Here is a 24,905-nt window from a genome sequence, read left to right on the forward strand (position 1 = left end):
GATTACAGACTTATAACAAAGATTGCACAGAAAAGCATAAAGGTTTATATAAACTATTTGCTGTACACACAAACATGACATGCTATAATAAAATGTTAACCACAGCCAAGCCCGTCTCTAACACTGATTCAAGAACCTAATAATATGGAGCCATCTGAGTTTGTTATAAATTAGATCTCGACTCAATGGTACAAAAACAAGTCAGTCAGCACAGATTACATTTTGTATTTCATTTCAAGAGAAAAAAAAGAAGAAACCCGCACACTGCTCTTGCTAGTATCACTGTTCTTTATTAAGCTTTACGTATTGGCCTCAAGGCCTTCGTCAGAGATTTGAGTGTTCACATCCTGCACCCTTATGTAGACACTGCTCCACCCACATCCGTTAAATGCATCGAATGGGTTTGGAGTCGAGGGAAAATAAGCAAGGGTTACCAAATATAACAATGTGCATTTCATAAGTATTGTAATAAAGTGTGTACATAAAACATATTAAACAAGGCTGTAAAACCACAATGAGGACATTGATCTATCAAGTTCACAGCACCACATACATGGGCATTTCATCATTAAGACCTTTAGGGAATAATGTCTGGAGGGTGAAAATCCAAAAACATTCTCTTTTGCTCAGAGTATTATTTATATCACCTCCCCTGTCTGATATCTAAACTTTCTCTATGCCACAAAATATAAAAGGTAGAAATGTCATGTTTCAGGTCATTAAAATGTACTGCGACTGGATAATCCTGGTTGTTTCTCCTGATTGAACTTTTACGTTCACTAATTCCCTTTGAGAGTACGAGAGGTTTTACCTACAAAACACAGCCCATATGAACATTTAATTATAGATAACATGGGTGGTGGAGCGCGTAATGTCATTTATTTGGACCCGTTTTCTTGTATGTGGGTGGCAGAAATATTCAAACTTCATCATTTTGTTGCACCTCTGCATTTATAACTACCATTCGGAAGAGGGCGTAAAAGAACATGGCTCATTTTATTTTGTGGCTGGCAATTGGCATGGACCAATCTGTCACGTAAATTGCGACCTCTCCTATATACAATAAGTGGTGGGTTCTTAAATTCAGCTGGCAGAGCTGGGTCTGATGATAAAACATGCCAATTTCAACAAAATGGTCATACACTCACATAACGTAAAGTACAGTACTTTTATTGCACAAAACAATACATGATCTCGTAGAAAAACTTCTCACTATGGTAACACTTTACATTTTCTGTAAATCTGATACCCTCACTATGATGAAATGGATTTTAGAACAGTACATTACACACAGCTTCACTACTTCCTGTCAAGTAAAGAAGATTTAAGGCATTATCACAGATATGTCATCATATTAGGCAAGAATTAAGAGTTGGCAAAGTGAGTTGGCAAAGTTTTACCATCGCAACATTTGATGTACAGTCACGTTCCCCGTAGTTGTCTGAAGCATGCTATAGAGTTCACAGCTGGCGATGCCTCATCGCGATTGGTTATTCCCCAAAATTTGCAACAATGTCTATGAGCGTCACTAGCTTTCCTTTGCGGTACCTCAAACTGTCATGATTACCAGCTGAGAAACTTTTATGAGTTGATTTTACTCCTGGCTCAGTTTGTCTGAGCAGTGTCTTAACATCATCCTAAAACATACTCTGAGCTGGGAGTTTTTTTCTTCTTCTTAAAACAAGGTTTAACAGGATTCCTAGGACCTTTTCTGAGATGATTTGTGGATAGAGGCCCTGATTGGCTGATAGAATCGTCAACAACAAAAAAGGCACATGGTATTCAACCTGTCAGTTGGAGCTGGACCCTGAAAGCCTGCCAGTTGGATCTGAAGCTGGACCCCGAAAGCCTGTCAGTTGGATCTGAAGCTGGACCCCGAAAGTCTGTCAGTTGGATCTGAAGCTGGACCCCGAAAGCCTGTCAGTTGGATCTGAACCTGGACCCCGAAAGCCTGTCAGTTGGATCTGAAGCTGGACCCCGAAAGCCTGTCAGTTGGATCTGAAGCTGGACCCCGAAAGCCTGTCAGTTGGATCTGAAGCTGGACCCCGAAAGCCTGTCAGTTGGATCTGAAGCTGGACCCCGAAAGCCTGTCAGTTGGATCTGAAACTGGACCCCGAAAGCCTGTCAGTTGGATCTGAAGCTGGACCCCGAAAGCCTGTCAGTTGGATCTGAAGCTGGACCCCGAAAGCCTGTCAGTTGGATCTGAAGCTGGACCCCGAAAGCCTGTCAGTTGGATCTGAAGCTGGACCCCGAAAGCCTGTCAGTTGGAGCTGGAGTTGGACCCTGAAAGTGACAAACTTCCACAAGTGTGTAGGCTACTTTGTTTTGTCATCAAAACCAAAGGCATACATCTCACATCATAATTTTCTGTATCATTCTTGGAATGTTTTCAATAGGTCACCCAAAGATACAGGACGAGAGGGGTGTACTACGAAGCAAGCTAGATTTACTCACGGTTTTCTAAAGCTAGCTAGCATCACTTAGCATCCAATTCAAGCTCATTCATCCGTACTATGACATTGGATATTGCTCATCTGCCTGCCGCTAACAAGCAGGTTTGTAACTGCACGTGCATGTTGCTCATGGCTACTCAAACACCAAACTCTTTATTTAGACAATGCTGAAACATCAATCCATGGGGAAGTATGTGCCTAATTTTCATTTAGTGCCGAAATCAAAATTAAAGCAAAGTTATCTTGCCAATTCAATAGGCTAGGGTGTGAAATAGGCTTTTAGAAGTATGGTCTTTATTTTATTATTATGGTGTGCTTTGATGTGCTTATCAATACACAAGCATATTTTCCCCCACTCCTATCATAAAATAATTGCATTAAGTCATACAAAGGTTACTGTGCGTGAAGTTTCAAATGCATTTGACTTGATAGGTATTTTAACATTACTATATTTTTTAACATATTTGATTATTCAAATATTTAAATTAGTTGTCTTCCTGAAATGAGGTGGATGATGACGAAATGTTTGTGAAAGGGAGGGAATCTGATTTCATTGGTCCTCAACTCGCGGCTCAGACACTTCATTTAAGATAAATGTAGTTAGTTTGCCGACAGTGATGGAATTTACGTTTACGAGTGTTTTAACGATGCATCTTTCCGAATAATGTAACATCCGTTTCCCAAAACACCCCGCAGAGAGAATGGTCGCTAAGTGCATCGTTGGAGCATGTGTCGATACTGATGGGGCGGGAAGAAAGGAAGCGCTGCGCTCGGATCAGCTTTCTCCATTCAAATCTTACTTTAACATTAGGATTATTTCTCAATACTGATGACGGATCAGCTCCTGGAGAAATTTGACCACCTACGGCTGCAAATATTGACGAGGCTTTTCAAATGCTTACCCAATCATTGCGCACGTTAGGCTACACATCAATAAATATATTGAGACAAATAGCAAAATAGAACAATTGCCTCACAAGAATCTAACAAACCTAAAGCATGTAATTAAGAAATGTATAGTACAATATTATGGGGAATGGGAATGAGAGGGCTACTTACATTGTTGGGAAGGGATCACAAGAGTGATTGAATGAGGGTATAATGCATGAGTTGAGGTGTTCAGAGGCTTGACTTCAGTACAGGACAGGGGTTGAGGTGTTCACAGGCTTCAGTGCAGGACAGCCTCATCATGGATGGATGGTGTTGGAGAATAGCTCAACTCTTCCACTGAGGGCAGGACAGGATTTGACTAGGAAGACAAAAAACAATAACACAATACAGTTAAACAAAATAACTAAGAATGAGTTAGTCCAAGCAAGGAGTAAAATCATTGATGTGTAATAACAGGATTGTGTTCCTGTGTGATTGACTCTACATACAGTAATGAGAAAATTGATAGGGGTACTCAGTGCTTGGAGAGGAAACATTCAATGTGCCAGTGGATGAGCTGGCACATGAGATGTGGCTTCAGTACATGTCAGGAGAGTTGACAATGGTAGTGGAGTGGTCATCACTTCTTAAATCAGGTAACAGGAGGTGACTTAGATGTAAATACAAATAGCAGATACATTCCATTACAGCTGCGCATTCATAGGTTTGGGCAACGAGTTTCTCCATGAAGTTAAACTCAGACATCTCAGAATTCACAAAGTCAAACATAGACTGCGCATCTCGCCCACTTGACACATCAAAGTAGCCCAAGAAACGTTCCTGAATAAAGCCCTGATCATCTACATACCTTACAACTTCAAGCAGACTGGTGGCACCATAGGTCCCAGAGGGGTGTGGCAATTTTTTCCCCCTGAAGCCTAGAGTTTTTTCTTATCTGGTAACCTAACTAGGAAAACTCTGGACCCTATAAGGTATGACGGTGATTAATAAGTGGTAAAAAGGTTTTATGGGCTATGATGGGACCAGTTTTTCCTAATCAGGTCACATACTTTTAAAAACTCCTGGCCCCATAGAAGTATGTGCCTAATTTTCATTTAGTGCCAAAATCAAAATTAAAGCAAAGTTATCTTGCCAATTCAATAGGCTAGGGTGTGAAATAGGCTTTTACAAGTATTGTCTTTATTTTATTATTATGGTGTGCTTATCAATACACAAGCATATTTTCCCCCACTCCTATCGATAAAATATTTGCATTAAGTCATACAAAGGTTACTGTGCGTGAAGTTTCAAATGCATTTGACGTGACAAACTGCAGCAACCTTATATTTGTTCATATGAATTACACTACCTTTCAAAAGTTTAGGGGCACTTAGAAATGTCCTTGTTTTTGAAAGAAAAGTATATTTTTTGTCCATTAAAATATCATCAAATTGATAAGAAATACAGTGTAGACATTGTTATTAATGACTATTGCAGCTGGAAACGGCAGATTTTTTATGGAATACCTACATAGGCGTAGAGAGGCCCATTATCAGCAAACGTCACTCCTGTGTTCCAATGGCACGTTGTGTTAGCTAATCCAAGTTTATCATTTTAAAAGGCTATTATGTTAGCACAGCTGAAAACTGTTGCAACAAAACTGGCCTTCGATTATAGGCTCAAAATGGCTAGAAACAAAGAACTTTCTCCTGAAACTCGTCAGTCTATTCTTGTTCTGAGAAATGAAGGCTATTCCATGCGAGAAATTGCCAAGAAACTGAAGATCTCATACAGCGATGGGTACTACTCCCTTCACAGAACAGCGCAAACTGGCTCTAACCAGAATAGAAAGAGTGGGAGGCCCCGGTGCACAACTGATTAAGAGGACAAGTACATTAGAGTGTCTAATTTGAGAAAGAGACGCCTCACAAGTCCTCAACTGCCAGATTCATTATATAGTACCCGCAAAACACCAGTCTCAACGTCAACAGTGAAAAGGCGACCCTGGGATGCTGGCCTTCTTTCAAAAACAAGGACATTTCTAAGTCACCCCGAACTTCTGAACAGTAGTGTATATTTAGACTAGATTAAGAGGGGGATTTCCTCTACCCAGACACAACCACTGATTGACAATAGAACTCACAGGGCCTAGGCTGCTGCAACATTTATGTAATGAGTTTTTATTTGTCTGTCCGGAGTGATTGTGTTATCACCTTTGCTAATTAAATACAGAAGGAAAGTGGAAAGCCTACTTGAGCGAGCATAAAACAAATACGCCACGTCAACCTCTCTCTTTAATCTCACTTTTAATGGATTATGCGATGGAAACTATCAACATATTCTGAATTGATTACGACATCTCAGAAAAGATAGTCGAAAGTTCCATATGTGAAGCAGTAGTTGCTCTTGTTAGCGGAACTTTCCCTCTCTTCATGTTCTCTAAACAGCCAATTGTTGCATGCCTAAAAATGCAGTGGTGTCGATAAACCGCTTGATAACGTCCCTGTCTCTTCTTACTTTCTCGTTGTGTTGCGCAGTTTGAATACGCAAACCTACGTCCATTACATAATCGATGCGGCTTTTTCCCAGAAGCTTACATCTGATGTGGGCATGTATATGCTCCCTGCTTTTCTTATGCCGCTGAAAGATTGATGAGATAGGGTGCAGGCTGTTAGCCAGTTTAGTGGAGTCTGCCACTAGCACAGTCTGTGTAGGCAGCTCAGCTATCCCCATTGAGACCATGTCTGTGCCTCGATCGAGGTTGGGCAAAACTAAACATGGCGGCGTTCGCTTTAGTAATCTCACTGGAATAAAAACCTCCTCCATTCCTGCCATTATTGAAAGATGTGATCTCACATCTCAAAATAGGGCTACATAATTTTAGATCCCTCACTTCCAAGGCAATTATAGTCAATAAACTAATCACTGATCATAATCTTGATGTGATTGGCCTGACTGAAACATTGCTTAAACCTGATTAATTTACTGTGTTAATGCGCATCCCGGAAAGGCAGTGTTGCTAACATTTACAATACCAAATTTAAATTGACAAAAATTGAGCTTCTAGTCATGAAATTTATGCAGCCTACTCAATCACGTTTATAAAGCTACTGTTTACAGGCCTCCTGGGACATATACAGTGTTCCCTGAATTCCTATCTAACCTTGTAGTCATGGCAGATAATATTCACATTTATGGTGACTTTAATATTCACATGGAAAAGTCCACAGACCCACTCCAAAAGGCTTTCGGAGCCATCATCGACTCAGTGGGTTTTGTCCAACATGTCTCCGGACCTACTCACTGCCACAGTCATACTCTGGACCTAGTTTTGTCCCGTGGAATAAATATTGTGGATCTTAATGTTTTTCCTCATAATCCTGGACTATCGGACCACTATTGTATTACGTTTGCAATCGCAACTAATAATCTGCTCAGACCCCAACCAAGGATCATCAAAAGCAGTGCTATAAATTCTCGGATAACCCAAAGATTCCTAGATGCCCTTCCAGACTCCCTCCACCTACCCAAGGACGTCAGAATATAACAATCAGTTAACCACCTAACTGAGGAACTTAATTTAACCTTGCGTAATACCCTAGATGCAGTCACACCCCTAAAAACAAAAAACATGTGTCATAAGAAACTAGCTACCTGGTATACAGAAAATACCTGAGCCCTGAAGCAAGCTTCCAGAAAATTGGAACGGAAATGGCGCTACACCAAACTGGAAGTCTTTCAATTAGCCTGGAAAGACAGTACCGTGCAGTTTCGAAGAGCCCTCACTGCTGCTCACGATCATCCTATTTTTCCAACTTAATTGAGGAGAATAAGAACAATCGAAAATGTATTTTTGATATTAGGTCCCAAGAAACAAAGAGATCTTCTGTTGGATCTGACAATTAATCTTGATGGTTGTACAATCGTCTCCAATAAAACTGTGAAGGACCTCGGCGTTACTCTGGACCCTGATCTCTCTTTTGACGAACATATCAAGACTGTTTAAAGGACATCTTTTTCCATCTACTTAACATTGCAAAAATCTGAAACTTTCTGTCCAAAAAATGATGCAGAAAAATGTATCCATGTGTTTGTCACTTCTAGATTAGACTACTGCAATGCTCTCCTTCCCGGCTACCCGGATAAAGCACTAAATAAAACTTCAGTTAGTGCTAAACACGGCTGCTAGAATCTTGACTAGAACCAAAACATTTGATCATATTACTCCAGTGCTAGCCTCTCTACACTGGCTTCCTGTAAAGGCTAGGGCTGATTAAGGTTTTACTGCTAACCTACAAAGCATTACATGGGCTTGCTCCTATCTTTCTTTCCGATTTGGTCCTGCCATACATACCTACGTTCACTAAGGTCACATGACACAGGCCTCCTTATTGTCCCTAGAATTTCTAAGCAAACAGCTGGAGGCAGGGCTTTCTCCTATAGAGCTCCATTTTTATGGAATGGTCTGCCTATCCATGTGAGAGACGCAGGCTCGGTCTCAACCTTTAAGTGTTTATTGAAGACTCATCTCTTCAGTAGGTCCTATCATTGAGTATAGTCTAGCCCAGGGGTGTGAAGGTGAACGGAAAGGCACGGGAGCAACGAACCGCCCTTGCTGTTTCTGCCTGGCTGGTTCCCCTCTCTCCACTGGGATTCTCTGCCTCGAACCCTATTACGGGGGCTGAGTCACTGGCTTACTGGTGCTCTACCATGCCGTCCCTAGGAGGGGTGCGTCATTTGAGTGGGTTGAGTCTCTGATGTGATCTTCCTGTCCGGGTTGATGCCCCCCTCAGGTTCGTGCCGTGGGGCAGATCTTTGTGGGCTATACTCGGCCTTGTCTCAAGGTAGTAAATTGGTGGTTGAAGATATCCCTCTAAGGGTGTGGGGGCTGTGCTTTGGCAAAGTGGGTGGGGTTATATCCTGCCAGGTTGGCCCTGTCCGGGGGTGTAGTCGGACGAGGCCACAGTGTCTCCCGACCCCTCCCGTCTCAGCCTCCAGTAGTTATGCTGCAATAGTTTGTGTCGGGGGGGGGGGGGGCTAGGGTCAGTCTGTTATATCTGGAGTATTTCTCCTGTCTTATCCAGTGTCCTGTGAATTTAAGTATGCTCCCTCTAATTCTCTCTCTTTCTCTTCTCTCAGAGGACCTGAGCCCAAGGACCATGCCTCAGGACTACCTGGACAGATGACTTCTTGCTGTCCCCAGTCCACCTGGTCATGCTGCTGCTCCAGTTTCAACTGTTCTGCCTGTGGCTATGGAACCCTGACCTGTTCACCGGACATGCCAACTAGTCCCGGACGTGCTGTTTTCGACTCTCTCTACCGCACCTGCTGTCTCCAACTCTGAATGCTCTGCTTTGAAAAGCCAACTGACATTTACTTCTGAGGCGCTGACCTGTTGCACCCTCTACAACCACTGTGATTATTATTTGACCCTGCTGGTCATCTATGAACATTTGAACATCTTGGCCATGTACTGTTATAATCTCCACCCGGCGCAGCCAGAAGAGGACTGGCCACCCCTCAGAGCCTGGTTCCTCTCTAGGTTTTTTCCTAGGTTCCTGCTTTTCCAGGGAGTTTTTCCTAGCCCCCTTGCTTCTACATCTGCATTGCTTGCTGTTTGGAGTTTTAGGCTGGGTTTCTGTATAGCTCTTTGTGACATCGGCTGATGTAAAAAGGGCTTTATAAATACATTTGATTGATGTTCTTCAGGTCACTGTACCCCCTTTCGCACAAGGCTCTGACTTTCCAAAAAGCAGGCAAGGCCAGCAATACAGGTGGCTTGATGGAAGGCTCCCTGTTAACCAGCTAAACTTTTGATACCAATTGGTATTGAACACCCTCACATTTTCATCCTTCTTCATGAAACTGTTCTCAGCAGAGGTTGACCTTTGTTTTAATTCTCACCTTTCTGTGTACCCCAGAGAATGAAAATGGTTCTTCAACAAAAAGTCCACAACATTTTCGGTAGTGTTAGCCATTCTGCTGGCGAAAACTGCATGATTGCGCTGGTAGATAGCTAGCTACTGCTACTTGATTCTGAAGTTAGTTTGATATTATTCAATTCAAATTAATTTTTTCAAATTACAGGAGAAGGAGGTAGATTTTAAATTGTTTTCTTGGTTTTAGAACTGTATTTTTGTCCAGTTAATGCAAGTTATTTCAATTGGCCTTGCTATCACTCTCACTCTCAATCTCTATCCAATAATGTCACCAAGTTTCTCGACACACAGAATCCCCCAGAATGCTCTGCAGCATAACCCCAATACAACACACTAGGTTCATTCTCTGATCATAATCCTATGATTGGATGGATAAGATGTCAGTTCATACTGCAAAATCTTTGATCGGTTGGAGGTCATCCTCCGGAAGTGGTCATAATTACCATGTAGGTCTATGGAAGGGGGGTATTGAAGTCAATCTAGCCAGAGAAAAACGGAAACTAGCTGTCCTCCGGCTACACCATGGTGCTTCCCCAGAAAGTGCTGTTGAAGTTACTATAGACCTTCATTGCAAAACAGTGTTTTTTTAATCAATTATTTGATGACATGAATATATTTAGTATAGTTTTATCTGAAAAAAATTACTTTTTAATGTTTCACTTTTTATTTTTATGAAATTTCACTGAGGAGGATGGTCCTCCCCTTCCTCCTCAGAGGAGCCTCCACCGCTGCATATACTGGTAAAATTATTTGATAACTGGTTAGATGGTGTTATGTTTTTCTAAAACTTTAGTCTACATTAATGTGAAAGTCAGTAAAATAATACTGAGTAAAAGTCAAAGTATTTGGTTTTAAATATACTTAAGTATCAAAAGTAAATGTAATTGCTAAAATATACTTAAGTATCAAAGTAAAAGTATAAATAATTTCAAATTCCTTATATTAAGCAAACCAGATTGCACATTTTTCTTGTTTTTAAAATTTACGGATAGCCAGGGGCACTCTCTATAAGACATAATTCACAAACAAAGCATTCGTGTTTAGTGAGTCCACCAGATCAGAGGTAGTAAGGATGACCAGGGATGTTCTCTTGATAAGTGTGTGAATTGGACCATTTTCCTGTCCTGCTAAGCCTTCAAAATGTAACGAGTACTTTTAGGTGTCAGTGAAGATGTTTGGAGTAAAAAGTACATTCTTTTCTTTAGGAATATAGTGAAGTAAAAGTTGTAAAAAAATGTAAAGTAAAGATATCCCAAAAACTGCCTAAGTAGTACTTTAAAGTATTTTAACTTAACTTTTTAGTGACAGGGGGCAGTATTCGGAAATTCAGATGAATGACGTGCCCAAATTAAACTGCCTGCTACTCGGGCCCAGAAGGTAGGATATGCATATTATTAGATGATTAGATTTGGATAGAAAACACTCTGAAGTTTCTAAAACTGTTTGAATGATGTCTGTGAGTATAACAGAACTCATATGGCAGGCAAAAACCTGAGAAAAATTCAACCAGGAAGTGTGGAAATCTGAGGTTTGTAGTTTTTCAAATGATTCCCTATCCAGTATACAGTGACTTATGGTTCATTTTGCACTTCCTAAGGCTTCCACTAGATGTCAACAGTCTTTAGGACGTTGTTTCATGCTTCTACTGTGAATGGGGAGAGAATAAGAGCTCCTGGAAGTAGATGAGTGAGAAAATGACATGAGCTCAGTGGCACGCGCTCCCGTGAGAGTTAGCTGTGTTCCTTTTCTTTTTTGAAGACAAAGGAATCGTCCGGTTGGAATATTATGGAAGATTTATGATAAAAACATCCTAAAGATTGATTCTACACATCGTTTGACATTCTATACATCGTCTGTAATATAACTTTTTTGACTTTTCGTCTGAACTTAACTGCGCAAGCACAATGCATTTGGAGTACTCTACCGAACGCGCGAACAAAAAGGAGGTATTTGGACATATACAGTGGGGAGAACAAGTATTTGATACACTGCCGATTTTGCAGGTTGTCCTACTTACAAAGCATGTAGTGGTCTAATTTTTATCATAGGTACACTTCAACTGTGAGAGACGGAATCTAAAACAAAAATCCAGAAAAATCACATTGTATGATTTTTAAGTAAATAATTAGCATTTTATTGCATGACATAAGTATTTGATACATCAGAAAAGCAGAACTTAACATTTGGTACAGAAACCTTTGTTTGCAATTACAGAGATCATACGTTTCCTTTAGTTCTTGACCAGGTTTGCACACACTGCAGCAGGGATTTTGGCCCACTCCTCCATACAGACCTTCTCCAGATCCTTCAAGTTTTGGGGCTGTTGCTGGGCAATACGGACTTTCAGCTCCCTCCAAAGATTTTCTATTGGGTTCAGGTCTGGGCCAATCCAGGACCTTGAGATGCTTCTTACGGAGCCACTCCTTAGTTGCCCTGGCTGTGTGTTTCGGGTCCTTGTCAAGCTGGAAGACCCAGCAACGACCCATCTTCAATGCTCTTACTGAGGGAAGGAGGTTGTTGGCCAAGATCTCGCGATACATGGCCCCATCCATCCTCCCCTCAATACGGTGCAGTCATCCTGTCCCCTTTGCAGAAAAGGATCCCCAAAGAATGATGTCTCCACCTCCATGCTTCATGGTTGGGATGGTGTTCTTGGGGTTGTACTCATCCTTCTTCTTCCTCCAAACATGGCGAGTAGAGTTCAGACCAAAAAGCTGTATTTTTGTCTCATCAGACCACATGACCTTCTCCCATTCCTCCTCTGGATCATCCAGATGGTTATTGGCAAACTTCAGACGGGCCTGGACATGCGCTGGCTTGAGCAGGGGGACCTTGCGTGCACTGCAGGATTTTAATCCATGACGGCGTAGTGTGTTACTAATGGTTTTCTTTGTGACTGTGGTCCCAGCTCTCTTCAGATCATTGACCAGGTCCTGCCGTGTAGTTCTGGGCTGATCCCTCACCTTCCTCATGATCATTCATGCCCCACAAGGTGAGATCTTGCATGGAGCCCCAGACTGAGGGTGATTGACCGTCATCTTGAACTTCTTCCATTTTCTAATAATTGCGCCAACAGTTGTTGCCTTCTCACCAAGCTGCTTGCCTATTGTCCTGTAGCCCATCCCAGCCTTGTGCAGGTCTACAATTTTATCCCTGATGTCCTTACACAGCTCTCTGGTCTTGGCCATTGTGTAGAGGTTGGGGTCTGTTTGATTGAGTGTGTGGACAGGTCTTTTATACAGGTAACAAGTTCAAACAGGTGCAGTTAATACAGGTAATGAGTGGAGAACAGGAGGGCTTCTTAAAGAAAAACTAACAGGTCTGTGAGAGCTGGAATTCTTACTGGTTGGTAGGTGATCAAATACTTATGTCATGCAATAAAATGCAAATTAATTACTTAAAAATCATACAATGTGATTTTATGGATTTTTGTTTTAGATTCCGTCTCTCACAGTTGAAATGTACCTATGATAAAAAATTACAGAACTCTACATGCTTTGTAAGTAGGAAAACCTGCAAAATCGTCAGTGTATCAAATACTTGTTCTCCCCACTGTATATGGACTTTATCGAAACAAATGAACATTTATTGGGGAACTGGAATTCCTGGGAGTGCATTCCGATGAAGATCATCAAAGGTAGGTGAATATTTATAATATTATTTCTGAGTTATGTTGACTCCACAAAATGGCGGGTTTGGTTTCGTCTCTGAGCACTGTACTCAGATTATTGCAAAGTGTGTTTTCGCTGTAAAGCTTTTTTGAAATCTGACACAGCGGTTGCATTAAGGAGAAGTGTATCTATAATTCTTTGAATAACAGTTTAATATGTTATCAACGTTTATGATGAGTATTTCTGTAAACTGATGTGCTCATTCACCGGAAGTTTTGGGAGGCAAAACATTTCTGAACATTACACGCCAATGTAAAATGGGGTTTTTGGATATAAATATGAACTTTATCGAGCAAAACATACATGTATTGTGTAATATGAAGTCCTATGAGTGCCATCTGATAATCATCAAAGGTTAGTGATTAATTTTAGCTGTATTTCTGGTTTTTGTGACGCCTCTCCTTGCTTGGAAAATGGCTGTGTGGTTTTTCTTGTCTCGGCGCTGTCCTAACATAATCTAATGCTATGCTTTCGCCGTAAAGCCTTTTTGAAATCGGACAATGTGGTTAGATTAACGAGAAGTTCATCTTTAAAATGGTGTAAAATAGTTGTATGTTTGAGAAATTTGAATTATGAGATTTTTGTTGTTTTTAATTTTGCGCCCTGCTATTTCACTGGCTGTTGAATAGTGTGTCCCGCGGGTGGGACGCTAGCGTCCCACATTTCCCAGAGAGGTTTTAAGTACTTTACACTACCGACGTTAGCAGGCTAGTTGGCTAGCAACCTTGCAAGCTGATTTGTAACAAATTCAAAGTATTTGTTTGTAAGTTGGCTGATGACTTCTGGTTTCAAATGTAATTGAAACCAGTAGTCATGAGTGTAAACGATATGGTTTAGTTATTTCTGTTGGAGATTACATTATGGGGAATAGGCTGGCTTGCCTGGGGCCTCCATATTACGTCACACCGCGCAAAAACATCTTCCGGCATGACTTCAGCATTCTGATGGGTTTTATGTAATAACTTAAAAATAGAAAAGTGAGGTAACTTTGCATTTGGACTTTTGATGCGTATACTAATGCAAATCCATATGTTACATTCGGTTATGTTTATGCTACCTACCCTTTAATGCAGGTTTTGATCTAAACTTCATAAGTTATCAAGTGGAATGGTTATATTCTATGTTAATAGAGTGGGATGGTTTTTCTGCTGGTGTATGATGAGATAGCTCCTTTCTGTGAACTTCTTCCCGCATTGCGTACAGGTGAACTGCCTCTCTCCCGTGTGGACCTTCAGGTGTATCTTCAGATTGTCCTGGCGGGAGAACCTCTTCTCACACTGGGGGCAGCTGTAAGGTTTCTCTCCTGTGTGGACCCTCTGGTGCCTCTTCAGGTCACGAGTCTGGGCGAAGCGCATGTGACACTGGGTACAGCTGTAGAGTTTCACCCCTGTGTGGACCCTCTGGTGGATCTCCACCTTCTGGAGGCAGCTGAAGCCTTTGTTACAGAACATGCAGAGGAACCGTTTCTCTTTACTATTGCCTGATGTGGCTCCCCCTTCCTGAGCCTGGGCTCTAGCCTTCTCGTTTGAGTTCAATACCTGATCGAAAAGAACTTGTGAATCGGAAGGCCCCACCGACATGGACACTGGATCGCGATCCCTGAGCGAATGTAAAGGAGAGTGGGTCGCAACATTTGGATTGGTCTCTAAGCTTTCCCTGTAATCTAAGGAATCTCTGCCCTGGGACTGTCCGTCTCCTAGATGACTATCTGCATTCCATGTGGGAGGAGCATCGCCCTCCACTTTCACAGTCACCTCATCTACCACTATAACCTCCACTTTCTTATCTTGGCATCCTTCAGTGTATACACTACTACTGTACTGGTTCCAGTCCCCTCTAGACAGATCGGTCTGTGTCTCTAAGCCCAAGGATATGTTGCCAGGGTCCATCTCTGTAGTGTAAGAACAAGACGGATCATCACCGCCAGTGTCTAGCGCATTATCATCTCTGTCTCCATGGCAATGAACCATCCTCTGGCTCTGGTGAAATACAGGTAAGTACTCTGAGCCGGGGGCTGGAGGACAGCCCAGTCTCTCTGGATCTGATCTGTGGTCATATTCTGTGTGCAAGAGCCTGTCGGTTTCAGTTAAAGTCTCAGGGTCCATCTCTGACGACGTTCGGTATTCCACTGACCCGATGCTGCATCGGGTCCTGGGCAGCGCTGGGGCGGTGATGGGGTTCTCTGTGGCTAAAGGGGCCGTTCTTTCAGTCTTCTCCTGCTTGACCAGAGACAATCCTCCAGGACCTGCAGCCTCTGCATCTGCAGACTGACGAGAAGAGAGGTGGTACATGAGTTGAATTGGATAACAATGTCATAGGGAAGTCGCACAAGCTCCTATATCTTCCTGAGACCCAGCAATTCAGTTTTATGTTCTTTAATGGACATTCGTTTTTGATCCGTATCGCTAAGGCCATACATGCCACTGCGTTAGGTCTTGTTGTACCTATGAGAGGACATTTTGGGCTTTTCAATTATCACGTGTAGCGGTGTCACCTTCATAATTTTTTCTTGTGTGTAATTATCATTTTTATGAGTTTGATATTTACATTTTTTCTAATAGGTAAATATCTCAGGAATAGTTTGAGTTTTCAGAGCAGTGGAATCATTTTCACATGAAATAAGATCTAATAAATGTTCTCTGTTCATATTTACTATCAATTTTTATGTCCAAACTTTTTTTTCTGGGTCTCTGGAGGCTATGGCAGTTAAATGTGGATGTACAAAAGCTGAAGAACGGCAGGTAGCCTAGTGGTTAGAGAGTTGAGCCAGTAACCGAAAGGTTGCTAGATCGAATCCCTGAGCTGTCAAGGTAAAAATGTCGTTCTGCCCCTGAACAAGGCAATTAACCCACTGTTCCTAGGCCGTCATTGTAAATAAGAATTTGTCCTTAACGGACTTGCCTGGTTAAATAAAGGTAAAATAAAAGAAATAAAAAGAACATACGCACATCCAGGTACTTTCCGCAGGTCCTGGAGTTGAAGGCAAACTCATGGAAAACAGAAAGGAAAACACAGCACACTGCTGCTCATGCTCCCAGGTGATATTTATTTACAACAACATGTTAGCAAGTGAATAGCTGAGGGTAGCAATGGGCATTTGAAATGATTTCACTATTTAAATAATATTATGATATTTTTGTGTTTTAAAGAATGTCTTTAAAAAAAATGTTTTACTTCAATGAAGATTTGAGAGAGAAGGTGCTCTACACTAAGGATGGGGGAGGGTTTAGAGAGGAGCAGGGGCAAGGTTGTGTAGCACGGAGGGAGAAAGTAGCCAAACCAACTCGCGCTAGTTAGACGAACTTGTTGCTGCCATAGTTTATCTGTCATGCCATCCTGTAGTGCATGTCTTGACTGCATCATTGTAAAGAAGCTAGCTAGCTACAGTAGACACCTAAGTTAGCCAGCTAGCTAGCTAAAGTAGCAAGGCTAACTGAGGCTATTTTGCTGGGCTTCCCTCCCTTGTCTACAACTCCGTTCATATGAAACAGCCTACCTGTTGGTTGATCATTGTAGCCAACTTAATTCTGTAACTTTAATTCCATTTTGCATTGATTAGAAAGCTCCCACTTCACTTGCTACACATGGTTCCTCTTGATTGACCGACAATAAGCTACACCAGTGTGAAACGTATGTAGGCTACCGGTGCCTTCTTTTTTTTAAATGAAAACTGTTTTATTAAAAAAATGTAATGTAATGGTCTATCCTTGTAGGCTATGTAGCAGTGTCACATAGATCATTATTTAATTTTAGAAAAATGAATACTCTCCCTAGTAATCGAATAGTAACAGTTAGGATATTCGAATAGCCATGCCCATCCCCAGCTGAGGGGAGCCTTTCTGAAATAAACTGGCCACATTTGCTTTACAAAGTAACAAGTTTTATGCAACTCTATGACACTAACCTCTATCATGATAACATGCTGGGTTGAGGTTCCACTCCCCTCATCAACAGTGATTGGTTGGTCATCTCTCCATGTATTGTGTCCCACTGGCTTCACGAAGCTCCTGTAGCCTCCAGTGAGATGTCCTTCACCTGAGAAAGTGATTGGGGGAAAAGAGGTGCTTAGTAGAGCCTGACCGGTATGTTTTTTTTGGTCCAATACCGATTCCGGTATTGGGGTGACAAAACTTAACGATACAGATATAACTACCGATATACTGTTACAGTGGAAAATTAGTGTCATTTTTTCCACACTGAATTATCATAAATTGCTGTCCAATAACTACTTCAAATGTTGATTTCTTACATTGTGACAAATTACACATAAGAATGGCCGCAATTGTTCAGATAAGCATCAGATTACCTTTTTCCATATCGGTTAGTTTCAATTATCCGCTGATACCAAGATCGGTCGGGCTCTAGTGGTTAGATTAGCTACCGTGAATGCTCAACTCTATATTGTAGACTATTGACACTGTCTAGAATTGGCAAGGATGCAAGATAACACTTCTCATAACTTCTTGATATACTATTTATTGATTGATGTATTATGTGTCAATTGTTTCCATTGAGTAAATAATCGGAAATACAATAAACAAACATCTGGTTACAATATGATAGTGTCTTTACGCAAGATAGCTAAGTAATCAGGGGAATTATTGCTTACTATCCAAGAACTGACCAAGCTCTAAAGAACCCAAGTGGGGTGTACCCAGTTTACAGCCGGCCTCCCAGGTTCTCAGTTGATGGTACTGATCCCAGCTTGCTCCCTCGAACTACAATCTCGACGACGCTCTGTTTAATCCAATCCGCTGCCTCGGCTACGACACATCCTCTTACCTTGCGCTCACATTTCCATTGGACCATTACATTCCACATTTCCTGTGTTTCTCAAAATACATCCGGATGCAACTTTGCAAGTGTATCTTATCTATTTGAAAAATAATGTATTGCTTATATGAAACATTTAGTTTCACTACTTTAATTACGTTGGTAACCAGTTTATAATAGCAATAAGGCTCCTCGGGGGTTTGTGATATATGGCCAATATACCACGGCTAAGGGCTGTGTCCAGGTCGCGTCGTGCTGAAGAACAGCCCTTGGACGTAGTCACTTCCTCGGGCCTTATTGCTTAAATAACAGTTACCGTCTATTTGATTGGGTTAACTAAGACCCAATTCTGGGTAACGCATCTGAACATGTGTGCAGAGGGGAAGGGGCGACAGGCAGCACAGCCTTCTACAAAATGTACCTCTTGCCATTCCTCTGTATCGGTCGAGGATCTTGACACTACTGGGACGACTGGCGAGGACGCGCTCCCGTGCCACCTTCAGTTCGAGTAGCTGTAGTTTCCTCTGCAATGCCCTGTTTTCTTTCTGGCTTTGAGTTATTTCCAAACTAAACACTGCATATTCATCGTCTATGAGTTTACAGATCTCTGCCACGGCTGCATTCGCTAGCACCTCCATGATGGAGGCTATTTGAGTGTGAAAAACCATACAGTTAGCCATTGTTCGTTAACGTCAGCAACTAGCAAGCTAGCGTTACCTAGATAACATATCAACTAAGTCCTGTCTCCAACGCGAATTACACACTGCCTGTGGTAGGTTTGTGATATTTTCTGTTCCAGCGTGTTAATAAACGTCTAAATAACAACAATAAAAACGCTAACATGGAAATTGTTATTGGTCACTGTTCACTTCCGTTTACACTTGAAAGGAAATTCTTATTGGTTGGCATCATAGCTCAAAGGTTGTGGTTAAATGAAAAAGGTACGCGCACCGTTCTTTGAAACGCGGTACTGGTTTTTATACTGAACAAAAATATAAACGCAACATGAAACAATTTCAAAGACTGAGTTACAGCTCATATAAGGAAATCAGTCAATTTAAATGAATTCATTAGTCCCTAATCTATGGATTTCACATGACTCGAAATACAGATATGCATCTGCAGGTCCCAAAAAAAAGTAGGGGAGTGGATCAGAGAGCCAGTCATTATCTGGTGTAACTACCATTTGCCTCCTGCAGCTCGACATCTTTGCATAGAGTTGATCAGGCTGTTGATTGGGGCCTGTGGACGGTTGTCCCACTCCTCTTCAATGGCTGTGCGAAGTTGCTGGATATTGGCGGGAACTATAACACGCTGTCGTACATGTCGATCCAGAGCATCCCAAACATGCTCAAGGGGTGACCATGTCTGGTGAGTATGCAGGCCATGAAAGAACAGGGACATTTTCAGCTTCCAGGAATTGTGTACAGATCCTTGCAGCATGGAGCCGTGGATTAACATGCTGATACTTGAGGATGGCGGCAGATGAATGGCATGACAAAGGACCTCAGGATCTCGTGCAGTATCTCTGCATTCAAATCACGATAAAATGCAATTGTGTTCATTGTCCGTAGCTTATGCCTGGCCATACCATAACCCCACCATGGGGCACTCTGTTTTCAACGTTGACATCAGCAAACAGCTCGCTCACAAGACTCCCTCATCTTGTGACATCTGTGGCATTGTGTTGTGTGACAAAACTGCACATTTCAGAGTGCCATTTTATGTGGTCTGCGGAGACAAAATGCCACTGTAAAATTTGCAGTTATGTCACACAACACAATGCCACAGATGTCTCAAGTTGAGGGAGCGTCCAATTGGCATGCTGACTGCAGGAACGTCCACCAGAGAATGTTATGTTAATTTCTCTACCATAAACGTTGTTTTAGAGAATTTGTACATCCAACCGGCCTCAACCACAGAACACGTGTATGGCCACTCATCACCTGTGTGATGATCATGCTGTTTAATCAGCTTCTTGATATGCCACACTGGACAGGTGGATGGAATATCTTGGCTAAGTAGAAATGTTCACTAACGAATGTAAACAAATTTGTGCACAATATTTTAGAGAAATAAGCTTTTGTGCATATCGAATATTTCTGGGATCTTTTTCAGCTCATGAAACACGGGACCTACACTTTACATGTTGCGTTGATATTTTTGTTCAGTGTACATAACACAAAATCTCCTATGATTGTTATCTTTCGAGCTGAGAGCAGACACTGTTTAGAAATAACAGTGTTAGCAAGAATAGAGTAGAAAATAATATAATTACTATTCCATCTACATTACCTCAGTGAGGTAAATATTAAACTGTCCTTGTTCGAGCCTAGGTTTAGTCTATTTCAAATGACAAGGTAACAAAGGGTTTTAATGAGGGGTATGTGGTTAATTACCTTATTGCCCTAAGAAACTTCACATGATAACTATGTCAGCTAATGAATAATTCCCAGACATCCCCTGTGTACATCTCAAGCCACACTGCTATCATTTCTCCCCATTGTGGACACTCCTATGTCTGATAAGGATACTCAGGAAGGAGAAGCTCTTGTAACATAGTTTGCACGAGAAGGGCCTCTCCTTGGTGTGAACGGTCTGGTCTGGTGCTCCTTCAAATAGTTTGCCCTAGCGAAGCGCTGGTTTCCGTACTAATGCTCGGCCTCCCACGTTGTGATCCAATGACATCAGAGGAGGTAGAAGCAGGAGCCACCACCCTCAGGTGGTTAGTCTTTGACCTCCCTCCTTGACCTCTAGCCATTGGTTGGGCATTGTTGGGATTGTGTGCTGTGTTATAGGCTAGGCACCTCTCATGGTGAACACCCATCCTGACCCATCTACATTGGTGGGGTAACCATGAGGTAATTGAGGAAGGCTAGACCCAGGTCCAGGCCTTCTATGAACCCATTCACCAGGCATTAGACGAGACACTGAAGGAGAAGACAGAAAACTACCACCAGGGGGGTCTCCCACCACACTCTGAAGGCTGAAGCCCAGGGTGACCTGCTCTGTTCATCATGGATACTGTGGTGTTTGTATCATAGGAACAAGAGGGTCTATCTCTATCAGCCCCAGGCCCTGCTTCATCCCTGCACTGAGACTGTGAAGAGAAGGGTCTGAGCTGCAGACTGGATCCCTGACTGAAGCCTCTGTCTCTCTGATGACCACCAGGACTGAGGTTGTTCAGTCCACCTGTCCACTGGTTGTGTTCTGTGTGGAGTCTCTGTCCCTCTTGGTTGGGTCCTGGTTCCGACTCGGAAAGGAAGAGCGACGGCTCCTGATCCAGGGTTCTGATCCGGGGCCAGGGTTTGTGACCAGCCACTTCAAAGGTCCAATCTCTCCTGTCAGCAACACCGGATATCAGCAGGTCCTCATGGACTGCAGACTGTAAACACATGTTGAACAGAAAAGCATGAAGGTTTATATAAGAAATTCTTCGCTGTACACACAGAAACATGACATTATAAAATGTTAACCACAGTCAAGCCCACCTCTAACACTGACTCAAGTACCTAACAATATGGAGCCATTGGAGTTTATTATAAAAAGTATCCATATGTGTTGATTCATGAAGTATAATGTTTTGGTTCGCCTGAGATAAGGGAAACTCAGTCCCTGAGATTTATATAGATTTTTTAAATAAGTCAGCACAGATTTGATTTTGTATTTAATTTCAACAAAATGGTCATACTTCTGGACTTGAAGTACAGTACTTTTATTTCACAAAACGATATGTAACAAGAAGTATACATTTTATCACTATGGTAACACAATCTTTTGTAAATCTGGTACCCTTGAATTGATAAAATGAGAATGTAAGAATACTTTGGAAAAGGTTCAACATTAAATTACACACAGCTTCACTACTTCATGTCAAGTAAACATGAAGTAAGGCACTGTAATTTCCTCATAAAACACCAGCATCAAACAACAGGGTTGTCACTTTGAATCAGACACCATCACACCAACCATCACCATATCATCTACTCTGCCTCATTATACTACACAGTACCAGTCAAAAGTTTGGACACACCTACTCATTCAAGAGTTTGATCTGGGCCCGTATCCATAGTCTCAGAGTAAGAGCGCTGATCTAGGATCCCCACCTGTCTGTACTGGCTCTGACCTAATACCATTCAGACAGTAGTTCACAGTGGGCTCACCAGAGTGAGACTGTGTGTGGTCTGTGTGCTGCTCAGTTGGTTCCTCTGTGGGTTCAGACGAGGTGTAGTCTGGTTGTCCTCCATGACCATGGTCCCCTCAGGGTTCCCCAGACCCTCCTCACACCCCTCCTCCTTCACCAGCAGCACCTCTGGACCGTCCTCCTGGAAGAGCCAGGTGATACAGATTACAGACATACACTTCCTCAGGCATGTACACAGATAATAAACACACTTTCAACATGGAGTGTTTACCCATCCCCACTACATTTGAGTCCTATACTGTAGTTACAGAATGACTTCATTGTTGTTAAACCCATCATGGTGGACATAAATATGATGTTGTGTGTAAATATGAGTCAGCAATGATAAGTCAAAAGTCATCATCAGACAAGCCTGACTAAACTATTTTGAAGTGTACATGTAACCGAGTTAAGAACATACCGTAAACTCACTCCATAGCTAGCTTGAAATGTTGCCGATGGAGCCATTCAAGAGGTATCTGTTGTAGGGCGAAGTAGTTTTGCACGCTGTCAAGGAGGGCAGTCATGTGTTTTGCAGAGGATCACTGGTTCAAGCCCAGTATGGGGCAGTCAAACAGTGGAGGAAGCTAAGTTGTTAGCAGCATACTGACTCCCTTCACATAGAGTCGGTGTTTGTTAGTGTAGGTATAGTTAGTAAGTGTATATTGGTTATAATGCACTGTTGTGTGTATGCGGAATAGGGTGAAAGATGTGATGTACACAGTGTAGAAAACATTAGGAACACCTTAATATTGAGTTGCACCCCTTTTGCCCTCAGAACAGCCTCAATTCATCGGGGCATGGACTCTACAAGGCATCGGAAGTGTTCCACAGGGATGCTGACCCATGTTGACTCCAATGCTTCCCACAGTTGTGTCAGGTTGGCGCCTACTACTCGTGATGCTACGTTTGATACCAGAGCTCCGAGGCATTCGTCGAAATCGCTAAGCAGTTTACTTCGAAGCAGTGTGCCGATGCTTGTATAATTTTATCAGAAGCACGTGACCAATGACATCCGAAACGTTTCGTTTTGCCGATTAGCCACCTGATTGGTTTGGTATTGGCTTCTGTACCCTATGCCCTATGCGACGTCATCAATAATCATTTGGCTGTTCTAAATGCTTTTGATCAGCAGGTGCCACTAGTGTACACTGTGTTGATCAAAGCTTCGAGTAATTAACCTATTTTGGACACAATTGGCTGGAAATGCTCAATGCTTCAGAAACCTTAATTTCTCCATCTACTACCATGCCCTGTACAAACACACTTAAATATTTTTATCTTGCACATTCACCCTCTGAATGGCGCACATGCACAATCCATGTCTCAATTGTTTCAAGGCTTAAAAATCAATCTTTACCCCGTCTCCTCCCCTTGATCTATACTGATTGAAGTGGATTTAACAGGTGACATCAATAAGGGATCATAGCTTTCACCTGGTTAGTCTGTCATGAAAAGAGCAGATGTTCCTAATGTTTTGTATACTCAGTGTCTTCAGGGAGTCTCAATAAAAGTCAGACTGAAAAGTCACAGTGTTTATTAAACATAAACCAGTTTTAAATACACCATATGAAAACCACACATCTCAACTAAAACTCTGCATGAACTTGATAAACCGCATTCACTTTCTCATTAAAAGTGTATGGGGGGGTAGTTGAATGGAAGTAATGAAATGGGTATTTGTGAACACCATAGCCTACAAAATACAAACACAATATGTAGGCTTTTTAGGCTTATATATCACACAATGACTGGATGAAATATTCTCTCAAAGAATATTCAACACTGAAATCTGCATCTGTGGATCTTTTCTGCTGACAACAATGAAAATTAATCTTTGTCTTTATTGCAGGGTTTGATCAACACATCAGAAGCTATCCAGCGGAATGGTTACTTTCAATGTTATAGAGTGGAATGTTTTTTCTGCTGGTGCATCCTGAGGTAGCTCCTCTCTGAGAACCTCTTCCTGCAGTGCGTATTGGCAAACGGCCTTTCTCCCGTGTGGACCTTCAGGTGCATCTTCAGCTGGTTCTGACGGGTGAACCTCTTCTCACACTGGGGGCAGCTGAAGGGTTTCTCCCCTGTGTGGACCCTCTGGTGCCTCTTCAGGTCACCAGCCTGGGCGAAGCGCATGTTACACTGGGTACAGCTGAAAGGTTTCACCCCTGTGTGGACCATCTGGTGCCTTTTCAGGCTGGACGAGTGGGAGAAACTGGCCTGGCACAGATGGCAGCTGAACGGTTTCTCCCCCGTGTGCATCCTCTGGTGGATCTCCACCTGTTTAGGGAAACTGAAGGCTTTCCCACAGAATGAACACGGGAAGCGCTTCTCTTTGCCACTGGATCTGCTGATAGCGTCACTACTACCGTCATTTGTCAATGGACTTGTGTAGCCATTTAGTGTTGAGGCACTGGCATTGTCTGAGGTCTGGTTTAACATTAGGAGAGTGTGAGGAGGACGAAGGCCAGGGAGTGTCTGTGTTGTCTCAGGATCCATGTTCCAGTTGATAGATCCTATGGAAGGCAGGCTGAAGGCAGCACCTGTTAGGGGGTTAACCTGAGGCCCCATCAGTCTCTCTGAATCACAACTATAGGAGCAGGAGGGAGCATCGCTAGCCGAGTCTGTGTCTGTCCTCTCCAGCTGAATACAGACACCTCCCCATCCTCGCAGACCTAATCTACGCCTTGCCCTAGTCTCAGCCAGTCTGTTGTCATGGAGACTAAATTCAGATGTTGTTTTGTGTTCCACTGTCTGTTTCTGGTTGTAGTTAACAGTGTTGTTCCCCAGCCCAGAGTTGAGGATGCGGTTCCATCCGTTGACCTCCACTATGTTGCCTCTGGTCCTGGCCTGCTCAGTGATGTTGACCCCTGGGATCTTGGCTGCACCGGTCTTGGAATCCAAGATGGACGCCCAGACTCCTCTGTTAGCCTCTAGCCAACCACCTGCGGGAAGAGGTTACAAAATAGACTTCATAAACATGGCAGAGAACTCTACATATGGAGTTTTATGGAAAAAA

The 24,905-nt window shown here is 42.4% G+C and overlaps 1 protein-coding gene and 1 long non-coding RNA gene across 2 annotated transcripts in view; both read right to left on the reverse strand.

Annotated features, from left to right (window-relative positions):
* Positions 1-270: 270 nt before the first annotated feature.
* LOC115201967 (uncharacterized) lies at positions 271-3,552 on the reverse strand. Its single transcript, XR_003879869.1, has 2 exons — positions 3,513-3,552; positions 271-2,283 (listed from the first exon to the last, which is right to left on the reverse strand). It is a non-coding gene; the product is annotated as an uncharacterized LOC115201967 (long non-coding RNA).
* A 19,857-nt stretch (positions 3,553-23,409) lies between these two features.
* The window catches only part of LOC115201840 (neurotrophin receptor-interacting factor homolog), a 39,852-nt gene continuing 38,356 nt past the window's right edge, over positions 23,410-24,905 (reverse strand). The window contains exon 6 of the mRNA XM_029765701.1: positions 23,410-24,831. Coding sequence (XP_029621561.1) covers positions 23,792-24,831 — 1,040 coding nt within the window. The 3' untranslated portion in view covers positions 23,410-23,791. The remainder of the gene's footprint in view (positions 24,832-24,905) is intronic.

This window comes from Salmo trutta, chromosome 11 (assembly GCF_901001165.1).
Source record: "Salmo trutta chromosome 11, fSalTru1.1, whole genome shotgun sequence".
NCBI lineage: Eukaryota > Metazoa > Chordata > Actinopteri > Salmoniformes > Salmonidae > Salmo > Salmo trutta.